At 41.5% G+C, this 13199-nt stretch overlaps 1 protein-coding gene across 13 annotated transcripts in view; it reads left to right on the top strand.

Moving 5' to 3' along the window:
* LOC119706729 (ankyrin repeat and KH domain-containing protein 1) overlaps positions 1 to 13199 on the top strand; it is a 100649-nt gene that overhangs the window by 29456 nt on the left and 57994 nt on the right. For all 13 annotated transcript variants that reach the window (XM_038150673.1, XM_038150684.1, XM_038150682.1 and 10 more), the window contains exons 3-7: positions 6077 to 6233; positions 8217 to 8364; positions 9226 to 9373; positions 10436 to 10669; positions 12201 to 12295. In XM_038150673.1, coding sequence (XP_038006601.1) covers positions 6077 to 6233; positions 8217 to 8364; positions 9226 to 9373; positions 10436 to 10669; positions 12201 to 12295 — 782 coding nt within the window. The remainder of the gene's footprint in view (positions 1 to 6076; positions 6234 to 8216; positions 8365 to 9225; positions 9374 to 10435; positions 10670 to 12200; positions 12296 to 13199) is intronic.

Genomic DNA, 13199 nt, shown 5'->3' with positions numbered 1-13199 from the left:
ATGCTAATTAATAAGTTTTTTTTAAACCCTCAAGCTGTAGTTCTTAATTTAATGCTAAATGAATTTTATTTAGCAGGTCGAAATACTAATTGAGAAGAAGAAAAATAAAAATTGCAGCCAGTGAGTTCTGTTTGTGCCATGCACTTGGTAAGACAGGAAAATAGTTTTGTAGTGAAAATTTCTATCACCTGTATTTAAAAGGATATTTTCTTGAGTGAAGTGCAGGTACCAGGGCTGGTGGAGGTACTGTGAGTTTGCATTGCTCTGGAGCTGAGCTGAAATCAGACCATAACTGTGATTTTCAGTGGTAGTGATTCCAAAGGCATGTGCTTGGCTTGGAAACACTGAAAGCCTCAATGTAGTTTTTTTAGTGTTTTAGAAAACAAAGCTAAAATAATCCCTTCCATATCAAACTGTTCCATGCCTGGGAATATAGTGTTGAAATGGCCCACTGAAAAATGGAGAAGCATTCTGGATTATGCTTTTCTCCAAAAAAAATACCCAAAAATCCCAAATGGCATTGCTCAGTCTGTACTCTCACATTATTTTCTTTATACTACACGTAGACTTTCCTTGTAATTCTAATGTTCTTTAGCTTAGTGTGAATTAGGTTTTTTATCAACACTTCATATGAAAGTTTAAAAAAGCATATGAATTTTAGAAGATGAGTGCACTAGAATGAATTACTAGTGTTTTCTAATTTCTTCACCTGAAGTGCACTGCTCAATACGTGGCTTTTGCCTTGAGGACTTTAGCCTGAGCAATCAGCATACAATAAGCTACATGTAAATATTTAAAATATATTCCAAAAATCGTAAATATATTTATGTCCTTCATTCCGATGCTGCAAATTAGGTATCTTAGTGCACTGAAACTTGCAAATGACTGTTCCTTTGGGTTTGCTCGGCTTTGGACTGCTCTTTAGAAGCAAATTGGGGATGCTTTTTCTTTGGTTTACTGGCTCTGAAACTGTTGTAATATGAAATTTGTGTTTGGGAAAATATTTAGATATCATCAGAGAGGAGCCAAGTGCGCAGTTTTTGTTAGTTACACAGGCAATGTGCGACTTTGCCCCCCGAGACCTTCGAGAGCAGCGTGTGTTCAGTTCTGCCTGCTGCCCTCTTGTCTTGTAGCAGCTCTGTGGTGTGCTGCACTTGAGACTCTTCTGGTGGGGTCTCTGCACAAGGCTGTGGCAGCTGCTTTGGACAGTCTAGAACTCAATTCCTCTGAATGGAGATGCCAGTAAAGAACCTAAACCAAAGTTCGTCCCCTCTTCTTCCTTGAACCCTCTTCACCTTGTTTGAGGTGCTGCTTGTAAGCAGGCTGATTAGAACAGATTCCTGACATACTGGTAAAAAGATAAGAGACACATTTCTGAGCCATGATTCTCATTTTGTACTTCTTTGGGCCTTGTAAAGCTGTCCACATTTCCATCACAACCTGTCTTTGGGCTGTGTAAACCCTTAAGGACTCCCAGCTGATTCTGTATGAACTGAGGCTGAGTTAGACTTTGGGATGCACATGAGGGCAGAAATTGGACATGTTACAAGTCAATGTTCTCCAGTGTGTGTTAGAAGGTGCAGTGTGCTGGAACTGACAGGGAAAGCACACAATCACCACTGAATCTGCAGGGCTTTGTGAAGGTTATTGGACATTATCTGTTGGATATGTTGATGTTTTTGGAGAAGTCTCCTTTGATGTTCAAAGCATATGATGACCCCAGCTGTGTGTCCTATGAGGGACTTTACTGTGTTTTGCAAAGGCACAAACCTGTTGCTGTTTCCTTTTTTTTTTTTTTTTTGAGGCAATATCTGTGTCTCTGACTTGTTAAACTCATCACACTGAGAAGTTACCAGCTCATTTCAGGTTACCTTAAAACTCTGACCTTGGTAGTTACAAGGTGGGAATACCCCGATGAGTCTGAAAGTCAACAAGGAAATGGGAGTGTTGGTTATAGCAGCGTAGGTGTGTATCTCGTGAGCAAACTTTTCCCTTGAAAGGTGAGTTCCTTGTTCTAATACACCTCTGTAGTCAACTCCAGGCTAATTTAAATAGTTCAGTCATTTGGCATTAAGGTGTGGAACATCTGGCATTATCTGGCCCCGAGTTCAGTCATTGACCTTTTCCATTGTTGGGTAGTGCTGCTGGCCTTATCCTGCGGGGTTTGTGAACAGCTGGCACGTGGCTCCAGCAGCAGGTGTTCAGGTGAAGAATACCCACCACAGAAGATGTGAAGATGTGTCTGCCTCTTCTCATCTGAAGATGTGCAGGCCCTGCAGTGGCCCTGCTTTTCCCTGCAAAGAGTAAAGCAGGAACATCACAGTACAGGTGAAAGTCTCTCCACTCTCTATTCTTCTGGGGTATCCTTAAATAGGGACTTTCAGAGCCACTGTTCTTAGGCTGTTAGAAGACACAGGTTTTTTACAGTGATTCTATCCAAGCTATTTTTGAGTTCATCTTTTTGGTCTTTGCATGGCAGCTTATGTTGGATGCAGGCACTTCCTTTTGGCTTGCTTACTCTTCATAATTTTAGTGTTAAGCTTTAACCTTGCATTAGAAGCATCACGCTCTCCATACAGTTCATGGCTGTGGACTGTTCTCACTAAAAAACAACGGGTCCCATGTTCTCTTTTCAGACCTAAACCTGCAGCAGTGATCAGTCCATGAAAAGATGGAAAGGATGGCCTCTATGGAGGCGTGTGTGTAATATTCCAGGAAGTACAGAATGTCAGACCTTGGGTCCAGTTCAGATAGTGTCAGATCAGTAACACGTTAGGGAGACTGTAATAATGTGAGAAATTGTGGTCACTCTTGTGCAAGAGTGTGTAGAATGGTCCTGAGGATGCTTTCAGTTTTTGTTGGATGGGAGGAAGCAAGAAGGATTTTGGCCAAGATCCTGCACATAAATCAGTCTGCTAGAGTCCCTGTGTGTATGAGAGTGACACAAGAGCAAGATGTTTGGGCACAAAATTAAGTAAATTAGAGATTAAAAGACACATGAACACTACAGCACTGAGATTCTGGCATAGTCATCCTAAATCATAGCAAAATAAAAACTTCAAATTGTTATTATATAGTAAATTACTGATTATAATGTGCAAAAGGGGGGTGAATGAATGTGTGTGTGCAGTGGTAATTCTTGTAGTCTGTCTCCCTTTGACTCCAGCCAGCCAAACAAATGTCAGCTCTGCTGTTTTCTGTGGCTGTTGATTAGTTTTGGCATGTGCAATATAAAAATATGAAATTAAGAGCTGGGGATGGCACCTGGGTTGAGCTCTAGCTGGTGAGGTAAATAAAAGGCACCTTCCACTTACCCTCTGAAAGGCCTTGATGTGGTTATAGCTCATTTTTTGGAACAAAGTCGGAAACAAGAGTGAGCTGTAAGTGTGCTTTGACTGTCCAGAAGGAAGAGCCAGTGACCAGTGGTTGCTGAGTCCTTCAGGAGGTCACCAGGTAAAATCCATGAAAACAGATACTTGGGAATAGCAGAGCTGTAGTGGGTCAAGTTTGTCTGTCTTAACCAGGCACAGAAGATCTATGGTGTGACTTCTGCCTTCAGAAATCCCAGGTATGAATGCCACAACAAATTTTTAAGACAGAGAAGGTATCAAGTGTAGGTCCTGCTTGTCCAGGCAACCTGTCAGTTCTGCTGCTGTGGTGAGCTGGAATGGTGGAGATACCCAGTATAGTTGTAGCTAGCCAGGTCACATGGGCTTTTGGCTTGTGTGGGGTTTTGATGGTGGTGTTTTGGTCGTTCTTTGGGTTGGTTTCTTTTGGCTGGACTTTGTATTTTCCACTTCTTTTGTCAACAGTAGAGCTGTTAACAGCTCCTTCAATTAGACATTTTTAAAAATAAATGGAGGGAAGCTGCATTGTGAAGCTGCAGTTGTGTTGCTCCTTGTAAGCTAAATCTGTGCATTTTTAGCCTTTGCTCAGGGGTCCTGTGGATTTCTCTCGAGTACTTTTCCATGTTGTTTACCACGGTGTTCAGCTTTGGTTGCAGCAGTCCCAGATGAGGCCTCTGTGCTGAGTGAAGACTTACTTCTTTGTCTTTCCTTCAGCAGTGCCTTATGTACACTGCAATGCAGCGTAAGCCAGCACTGCCACCAGAAATAGCTCGTGTAAAGCTCTGTGAGCCATCCTGGGCAAGCAGAGCTGTGGAAAAACTGTCACTTTCTTGGTGTATTTGGAACTAAATTGATGTCCCGACCCAGCTTTGCAGTGACTGTCCCCCACTGTCCCACCTGCTCCAGCTGCAGAGATGACAGGACTTCAACCCCCTTACAGCACCAGCAAATCCAGTTTCCATGAATACATAAGGCGTGAGCTGTGGCATTTGAGGCTTGTTTATTAACTTTGCTATATTTAACAGCGATGGCCACGGGAGTGGTGGCCTCAACAGTTTGGAGGTGGAAGGGGTCATGTGGCTAGTGGCCTCAAAGAGTCCATGGCCCCTTGTTTTTGTGCTCCGGTTGCTCTGGACTAGCCAGGCTTCCAGCCCAGACAGTTGGATGTGTGATTTCTGATTTCATTGCAGAGTGGGCAATTAGTTATGAATTGGTTTCCGTAGCCCCTTGACAATGCTGAAGGGATGCAGATGTGGGATGTTGGAGCCAGGGAGGAGGTGCACAAGTGTCTTAAGCAGCTCATGGAACCTCCATTGCTCATTTCCATCAGCCAGGTGAACTGCTGCACCCCAGGGCAGGTGTCTGTCTCAATGGCAGAGAGGGATTCTCTGGCATGTCCAGCACCACATTCCAGTGCTGCCAGCCAGCCCTTGCAGCACTGCACCAGCCGTGCAGGGTAAGGTCACAGCCTGCCTGGTGTGTGCTGGCATAAAGAGATTCAGGGTGGAGGGATTTGGTAAGTATTGATTCTGACATTATCGAGAAGCAAATTGGATTCTCTCAAACTGTGGAAATACTTTGTCTGAAGACAACCTTCAAACTTAAAATACGATTTATTCTGTAATAATTACAAGCTGGGTTGTGAGAAATCAAAGGTTTACATTTACATTGTGGTGTAAATCCAGCCCGCAGAGATATGCACATACCAAATAGCAAATCTTCTGAGGGTTAAGGTGCCTTATTTCCAGAGGTTTCTGTCTAATCTGACCCTTTTTAGCAGCTAAGGAATTGAAGTTATTGATTCATGACGGGTGAAAGTGGCTGATCTATAAACCAGTAACCATTCGGGTTTTTGTAGCACATGAAATTGATTGATTTGCGTTTGGGTTTTTTTGTGGGTGGCCGGGAGGTGCTTGTGCTGTTTGCACATTTGTACCTGAAGATACAAGCCCTGCCCACACTGCAGTGATTGTTTCCACGTGTTAAATAGGCTGTGCTTAACCATGAGGAGTAAAACCTGTGTGGAGTGAAACTTGAGCGAAGAAACTGTTATAAAAAAAGAAACTGTTAAGAAAGTTACTTGAATCTAAGAATTTCTACTGGTCTATGTCTGTGAAGGAGAGGCATTGATTTCAAGTATACTTAAAATATTTGAAATTTCATTTCCTAACTTTCATTCCTGTAGCTAGAGCTGGCCAGTGTAGAGTGGTAATTTACTGGAATTTAAACTAATAAATGTTTAAGTTTTTCCTATTCTTAAAAAAAAATGTATATATATTAGAACTCAGTCTGCTTTGTTTTGGGTGGGAAAGGGATAATAAGCATTTTTAGTTGAAAAATTCTTCACATTCAGAAAATATTAAATCACATCTGTTTCCCAGACTTCTGATTTTGGGCTTCTATGCCTGAATTTATCCTTAGTACCCCAGTATGATGGGTTTTGAGCTTCTTTTAAGTTCTTCAGAGGTATGACTTGAGTCTTCAGGGCGAGTAAGAAAGCTGCCAATTGAAAGATACAGGGTTTTTTCCTGCTATATTATAGTCAATTAAATATTCAGGTCTTGGGCAAATGTTAGCAGATAGTTTAGTTTTAAGTAGCTAATTATCTGGCATGTTTGCAAATGATTTTTAACTAATAGTGCATGTGGCTGAACTCTAAAACAGTGTCTTTGCATTTCTTTTGTGTGACTTTCATACTAACCCGACTGATGACGGAACGTGCACTGAAGGAATTGGTAAATTGTCCACTGCCGATGGCAAAGCCTTCGCAGATCCCGAGGTTCTCCGGAGACTGACGTCGTCCGTCAGCTGCGCGCTGGACGAGGCGGCCGCCGCGCTGACGCGCATGAGAGCCGAGAACAATCACAACAACGGCCAGGTGGACAAGTACGTGCTGAGCGCCTGCTTCCCCAGCTGTGGGGCTTCATGTCAAATTCAGTCACTTGTATGGCCTGACCACCCCTGGTTCACCAGCTATGGGATTTCATTTCAAATTCAGTTAGTTGTATGTACTGACCACCCCCTGGTTCTCCAACTATGGGATTTTATTTCAAATTCACTTAATTGTACATACTGACCACCCCCGGTTCTCCAACTGTGGGATTTTATTTCAAATTCAGTTAATTGTATGTACTGACCACCCCTGGTTCTCCAACTGTGGGATTTCATTTCAAATTCAGTTAGTTGTATGTACTGACCACCCCTGGTTCTCCAGCTATGGGATTTTATTTCAAATTCAGTTCTATGTATGTACGTGTTGTATGTACTGACCACCCCCTGTTCCCCAACTATGGAATGGGATTTATTTCAAAATCACTTAATTGTACATACTGACTACCCCTAGTTCCTCAGCTATAGAATGGGATTTTATTTCAAATTCAATTAATTTTATGTACGGACCACCCCTGGTTGTCCAACTGTGGGATTTTATTTCAAATTCAGTTAATTGTATGTACTGACCACCCCTGGTTCTCCAACTGTGGGATTTTATTTCAAATTCAGTTAACTGTATGTATTGACCACCCCTGGTTCTCCAGCTATGGGATTTTATTTCAAATTCAGTTCTATGTATGTACGTGTTGTATGTACTGACCACCCCCCTGTTCCCCAACTATGGAATGGGATTTATTTCAAAATCACTTAATTGTACATACTGACTACCCCTAGCTCCTCAGCTATAGAATGGGATTTTATTTCAATTTCAATTAATTTTATGTACTGACCACCCCTGGTTCCCCAAATAAGGAATTTTATTTCAAATTCAGTTAATTGTATGTACTGACCACCCCCTGGTTCTCCAACTATGGGATTTTATTTCAAATTCACTTAATTGTACGTACTGACCACCCCTGGTTCTCCAAATAAGGAATTTTATTTCAAATTCAGTTAATTGTATGTACTGACCACCCCTGGTTCTCCAACGATGGGACTTTATTTCAAATCTAGTTAGTTGTATGTACTGACCACCCCTGGTTCTCCAACTACGGAATGGGATTTATTTCAAAATCACTTAATTGTACATACTGACTACCCCTAGTTCCTCAGCTATAGAATGGGATTTTATTTCAAATTTAATTAATTTTACGTACTGACCACCTGTGGTTCCCCAGCTATGGAATGGGATTTTATTTCAAATTCAGGTAATTTTATAGTTAGGACTTGGTAATGGAGCTGTTCTACTGCTAGCAGAAGCAGATTGCATCTGAAGGTGTAACTACTGTCCCATCAGGTTATTCACTTTGCAGAGTAAGAGAAAAGTACAAAAAATGTTCCTTTCTAACCTGATGCTGTTTCTGTGTACCAGAGAGTTGAGTTCTTATTCAGGAAAGCTCAAGCTCTTAGCTGTAGGAGAGCAGGTGATTGCTCTCTTAACTGCAGAAGTTTGTCTGGTCGCAGTATTCACGTTAGTGGTCTCTGTGATACTTGACTGCTGACTTTTTGGCTTTGTCTGCAATAGGAATTTGCCTTGGCATCTGCAGTCAGCAGTTTGTCATGGTCATAACCTCTGTGTATCTGGCATTCCCTGAAGTGGGAATAGCATCAGAGAGGTTTGCTCTTGTGTTGCAAACACCACAAAAACCAGCTTTGAGCACTCCTCTCTGCGTCTGGTCTGTATGAGAGCAATTACAAGTTGGCAACTGATGAGAACAAGCTAATTTAGACAATAAGGAAAGTGTCTATCTCCATTTCACCTGTGGAAATATTGTGTATGTATGTAGATAAACTTTAAAAAGATATAAGGTGTATTTTCAAGTAAAGCTTAGCACTGAAGTCTAGAGTTTTTACTTAAAGGCTTCCTGCTTGCCTAGGAAGGCTGCCCAGCTGTTGCAGGTGTGTTTTGAGCTGACTGTGTGGTACCTGGTTTTGCAGTCGCAGTTTGGCAGAAGCATGCTCCGATGGGGATGTAAATGCTGTCCGGAAGCTGCTGGATGAAGGACGGAGCGTAAATGAACACACTGAAGAAGGGGAGAGTCTGCTCTGCTTGGCCTGCTCAGCAGGATATTATGAATTGGCACAAGTAAGTAACAAATACAGTTAGAACTAAACATTTGTGAAGCATTGTCTCAGGGGCTTCTTGGATAGGTAAACATTTTAGCTATTGTGGTTATTACAATTTTTTATTATTTCAACAGAATATCAGTGCATACAGCTTATGGTGGGTTTCTAGTTGTTGTTTGGGTTTCTTTAATGGAAAATGCAGCCACAGATACCTTTAGGTTGAAGGGACTTGCCTGAGGAATGAATCCTTTGTGATGTATCTGCTCTTCTGGCATTATTCTAGATGCACTCCAGCTGTTCTGCTGAGCAGAAATACCAGCAATATCTAAAATACCAGCAAACCCAAATACTACAACTGGTTACCTTCTAAAAGCTCATGTCGCAGTAACACAATTGTTTTTCTAAATCACATTTGTATCAACAGTGCATTAATTTCTGTTAATTTTGAGCTATATTGCTTCTGTATCTAAGGGCAGCTGCTTTGAAATGTTTAGGTGATAGTTCTCAGAAATGCCCAACTTCACATTCTGGTGCCAAAACACAGGACAGGGAGAGAACTTCTCACCCTTGCGCTTGACCTGTGGGTGCCCTGGTCATTATTGCAGGTGACATTTTCTGTGCTGTCATTCTGGTCAGCAAATTGCTCTGTAACTTTTGGAAATGTCCATATTTCACTGGAACTTAGATATGAACAAATGCAGAAACTCAGCATTTTCTGCTGCAGAGCCCAGTGCAGGCAGTAACTGTGAATGGTCCTAGGGCTGCCCTGGGCTGTGAGGGGCTGTGGCTGCTGGCTGGGGAACCAGTCTCACAAACCCCACTGAATTAAAAACAAAAGGTTGGTGTTACAGTTTGCTCACGGCAGTGAACTTCCCCCCAGGTGCTTCTAGCCATGCACGCCAACGTTGAAGACCGAGGGAATAAAGGCGACATCACTCCCTTGATGGCAGCTGCCAGTGGAGGCTACGTGGATATCGTTAAACTCCTCCTGGTCCATTGTGCAGATGTCAATGCACAGTCCTCCACAGGTAACTGGGGAGCAGGAGCACAGTTAGGCTGGCACATAAGGCACACAGCTCTTCTGAACATCTGTGTTTTTGTCTAACACTTCCATTCACAAGAAAACGTGACAGGAACTGTTAGGAATAGACCAGATCTGTAGTGAATGTGTTCGGAGTCTTAACTGGCTGTTATTAAATATGGGTTTTAATATAAACTCTAATGGAAAGCACTGTTCCTGTAATAACCACTCTGATGTTAGAGGACAAGAAAAATACATGAAGCTTATCTTTTCTCATTGATATAATCCAAAATTACCCAGTAAGATGACCATGGGATGCATCCCATCCACACCAGTTATTTCTGTCTGTTCCTTTTTACTAAAGAGGAGTTAAAATTTTCAAGTGCATTGAATGTTCTCTGTATTGCTGGTTCTTGACCACAGCTTAACTGACCTCACTGACAGCATTAACCTGCAGTTGGATTCTGTTTATTAAGGTAGAATTTAAACTTTGTTCAAGTTTTCAAACAAGTCATGTGTCCAAGCTATGAGATTTTCTTTTATCTTTCTGTTTAGCCATTTTAAGCTAAGTTACCTTAAAATTGACTGTAGCATTTAAAACATGAGCCATATGTGAGTGTCTGTCACTTACAGTACCAGAGTTTTAAATTAAAAAATTATTTTCAGCCAGCCAGTAGAAGATTTTCAAGGAATTACAGGATACAATATTAGGCAAAAAAAAAAAAAAAAGACAAAAAATCACCCCCCAACTCTACAGTAACAATTAATCATTGATCTTCTTGTGCATGTTTATTTGATCTAATTTTATGTGCTAAAGTAGGTAACATAACATTCGAACTGAAAAAAATCCTGGTTTGTAATACTGGCTTGGCATTAAAACTTCCATGTTACAGTCATTTGGAGTTTTATACCCAGCCTGGAATGATGGGCTGGGGTAACACTGCTGTGAGGTGAAAGGCTGCTGCTGCTGCTGATGTCCTTGGGTTTGTTGGAGCTGTTAACACTGATCTCCTTCCCCGTGTTAGGAATGGGTGATGGAAAGGGCTCTCATGTAACCTCTCCTCTGCAGGGAACACAGCTCTCACATACGCCTGTGCCGGGGGCTTTGTGGACGTGGTGAAGGTGCTACTGAAAGCTGGTGCTAACATAGAAGACCACAATGAGAATGGACATACCCCCCTGATGGAAGCTGCCAGTGCAGGGCATGTAGAGGTTGCCAGAGTATTGCTGGAATATGGTGCAGGAATCAACACTCACTCCAACGAGTTCAAAGAAAGTGCACTTACACTCGCATGCTATAAAGGTATTGTCTCTTGCCTTGTTTTGTAGTTCTGTTTAAATTTGTTGGCTTGGATTTATCTGATTAAAACTTTCAGCAACGCTTTGAATGTCTTCTTCAGAGTTTTGTAAGACTGGATTTTGGTTTTAAACTCAATGTCACGAAATGTTCCTCTCTGGTGTGGTGGTGTTAATTCTGTATTTGTATCCACATGTGGTGGACATGTTTGACATGGTGCAGATGAAAACTTGTAACTGGCTGTGTCCAGACTTGTGTTTTGACACACCACCATTCTCTCCTCCTACCCACTACCACATTCCCTATTTCATTCCCAGTTCCCTCACCAACTGTCTGTGAATACTGAAAACATCTCTGTTGGTTCTTCAGAAAATGCAAAGTTGGAATGTGTGTTTCTGCAATATCTGATGGGGAGACAATGCCTCCATTATTACTGGATTCTTTTCTTTCAGTGCAATTTGGGAGAATGCTATGAATTCTTAAGTGTGATGAACTTTTAGGGATTTTTGACTTAATTTCTTTTGCTATTTAAAGCTTTAATATAAAATAACAGTGCAGTGGTAATCCACTGTGCTTCTATGGTTTGCTTTCCAACCATTGCTTTTCTACAAATAGAAAAGAAGGATGTGGATTATTGTCCTAGTAGCTTTGGGCTTTGCCTCTGTGGTTATGACTGAGGATACATACTATGTATAACCTATCTGAGGACTTGCATCTGGATTTGTCATGGATTTCCTGCAGCATATGGTAGTTCCTTACAGGCAAATGCCAGTAATAGTATGCCTGAAAGTGTTGGAGGTCATTCTTGTTTCTTTCAGGCCAGAACCTGATTGAGTCATGGAATGTAAAACCTTGAATCACAGAGATGTCCTGTATTACCTTTGACAAGATGGTTGATTGTTTTCTTGTCAGTTTATGTAAGACTAAGTCTTCCCACAGAGAAGAATCCTCATCAAGAGGCTAAAAGCTTAGAAGGGACAATTTCTAAAATGACAGAAACTGTAATAGAGGTTAAATCAAGTTTTGGTAAAGCTCAGTAGAAGCTTTTAAAAGTAATGTCAGATAATATGATATAATGTGTGTATCTTAGTTCTTAGAAATATGTCTGTGAGTGTTATTAAAAAGCTTAAAGTTAAGTTCAGGCCTACATGGACCCATACCTAAAAGATAATCTCCCCAGTTGTATGCTGCCTTGGAACTCTTAAGTGATCTGTCACTGTACAGTTCAATAGGGAATAAGCACAGTTTTGTAGCTTGAAGTCACCAGGAAAGGTTCTTTTGTAAACTGGAATTAGACAGGTCTGTCTCCATCTCACAGCTGAGCAGTATCTTTGGGAAAGGCTTTCTGAAGGCTGCTAACTCATTTGCATTGGTATTTTTTAAAGAGTACTTTAAAAAGCCATGTTTGCCAATTGTAACTTGTAAAGATTCTAACAGCAAACTGTGAAAATCTGAATTATTTCATTAAGTGTATAGTCTGTATTACTAAAAGTTGATGATGTGGAATGTTTATTTATTTTATCTGTTTCGCTTGAAGGCCATTTAGATATGGTTCGTTTTTTGCTCGAAGCTGGAGCTGATCAAGAGCACAAAACAGATGAGATGCACACAGCGCTGATGGAGGCCTGCATGGTAAATACCTTTGTTTGTACTGCTCCCTCCTTGGGCAGAGAGGAATGCAAGAGGTGATAAAGATAAAATAGAGTGAGCCTTGGATAACAAGCTGTTTGGGGGCTGCAAGTGAATTTGTGTGTTATTGTAAAAAGTGCTTACTGTAGCTCCCACCAGCTTCTCAGTCTAACGGCTCACAAAGGAAAAATACTCTAATTTTTGGGGGGATGATGTGTTGTTTTAAATGCTCCCTGTGTGAAGTTTAGGGTGACTAATCTGCAGTGCAGTGGTGTAGTACAAGTCACTAGTTTGGGGTTTTGTTTTGGGTTTTTTTTAGCATTTTTTCCACCTCTGTTTTTATAAATAAGGTCTCTCAGTGTGTCGTGGAATGAGCCTTCCAAAAGTGCACTGAGCTGGATGATTCATGCATTACAATTGTCTGTTCATCACTGCCAGAAGTGTTTTGCATGGAGAGATGGCTTGCTCTCTTCTACGTTTCTGTAAATGAGGTTGTGAGGGTATTTTTTTTGACTTACCTTTTTTTTTTTGAAAAATAATGTAGTCCTTAGTTCTCTAGCAACTGTCCACGTAATTTCAATGCAGCCATTGAGGAAAAACTTCCCTATCCAAGAGCATCATCTTAATAAAGAGTGTGCTGTTGTGTCAGAGCATATCTGTAACCATTACTGTACAGACCTTGGGTTACCTTTTCTCTCCAAGCTGGGGAGTTTCTTTGAAGAAAGAACCGGGACCTTGTTTCTGTAGGAAGCACAAACGGATTTTTCTCCCGGTAGCCTGTAATCCTTGGAAGATAGGCTGCAGTGTTCCTCCAGTCTGCTGAGAGCTGGAGGATCAAGTGTTCTTTCAGTGCAGTTGTGAGGTGATGATGCAAGCGACCAAGGTCAGGGTGTAACGTGGGGAGCTG

The sequence above is a fragment of the Motacilla alba genome, chromosome 13 (genome assembly GCF_015832195.1).
Source record: "Motacilla alba alba isolate MOTALB_02 chromosome 13, Motacilla_alba_V1.0_pri, whole genome shotgun sequence".
Lineage (NCBI taxonomy): Eukaryota > Metazoa > Chordata > Aves > Passeriformes > Motacillidae > Motacilla > Motacilla alba.
The sequence above is the reverse complement of the archived record's forward strand: the minus strand, read 5'-3'. Positions and strand labels throughout refer to the sequence as shown.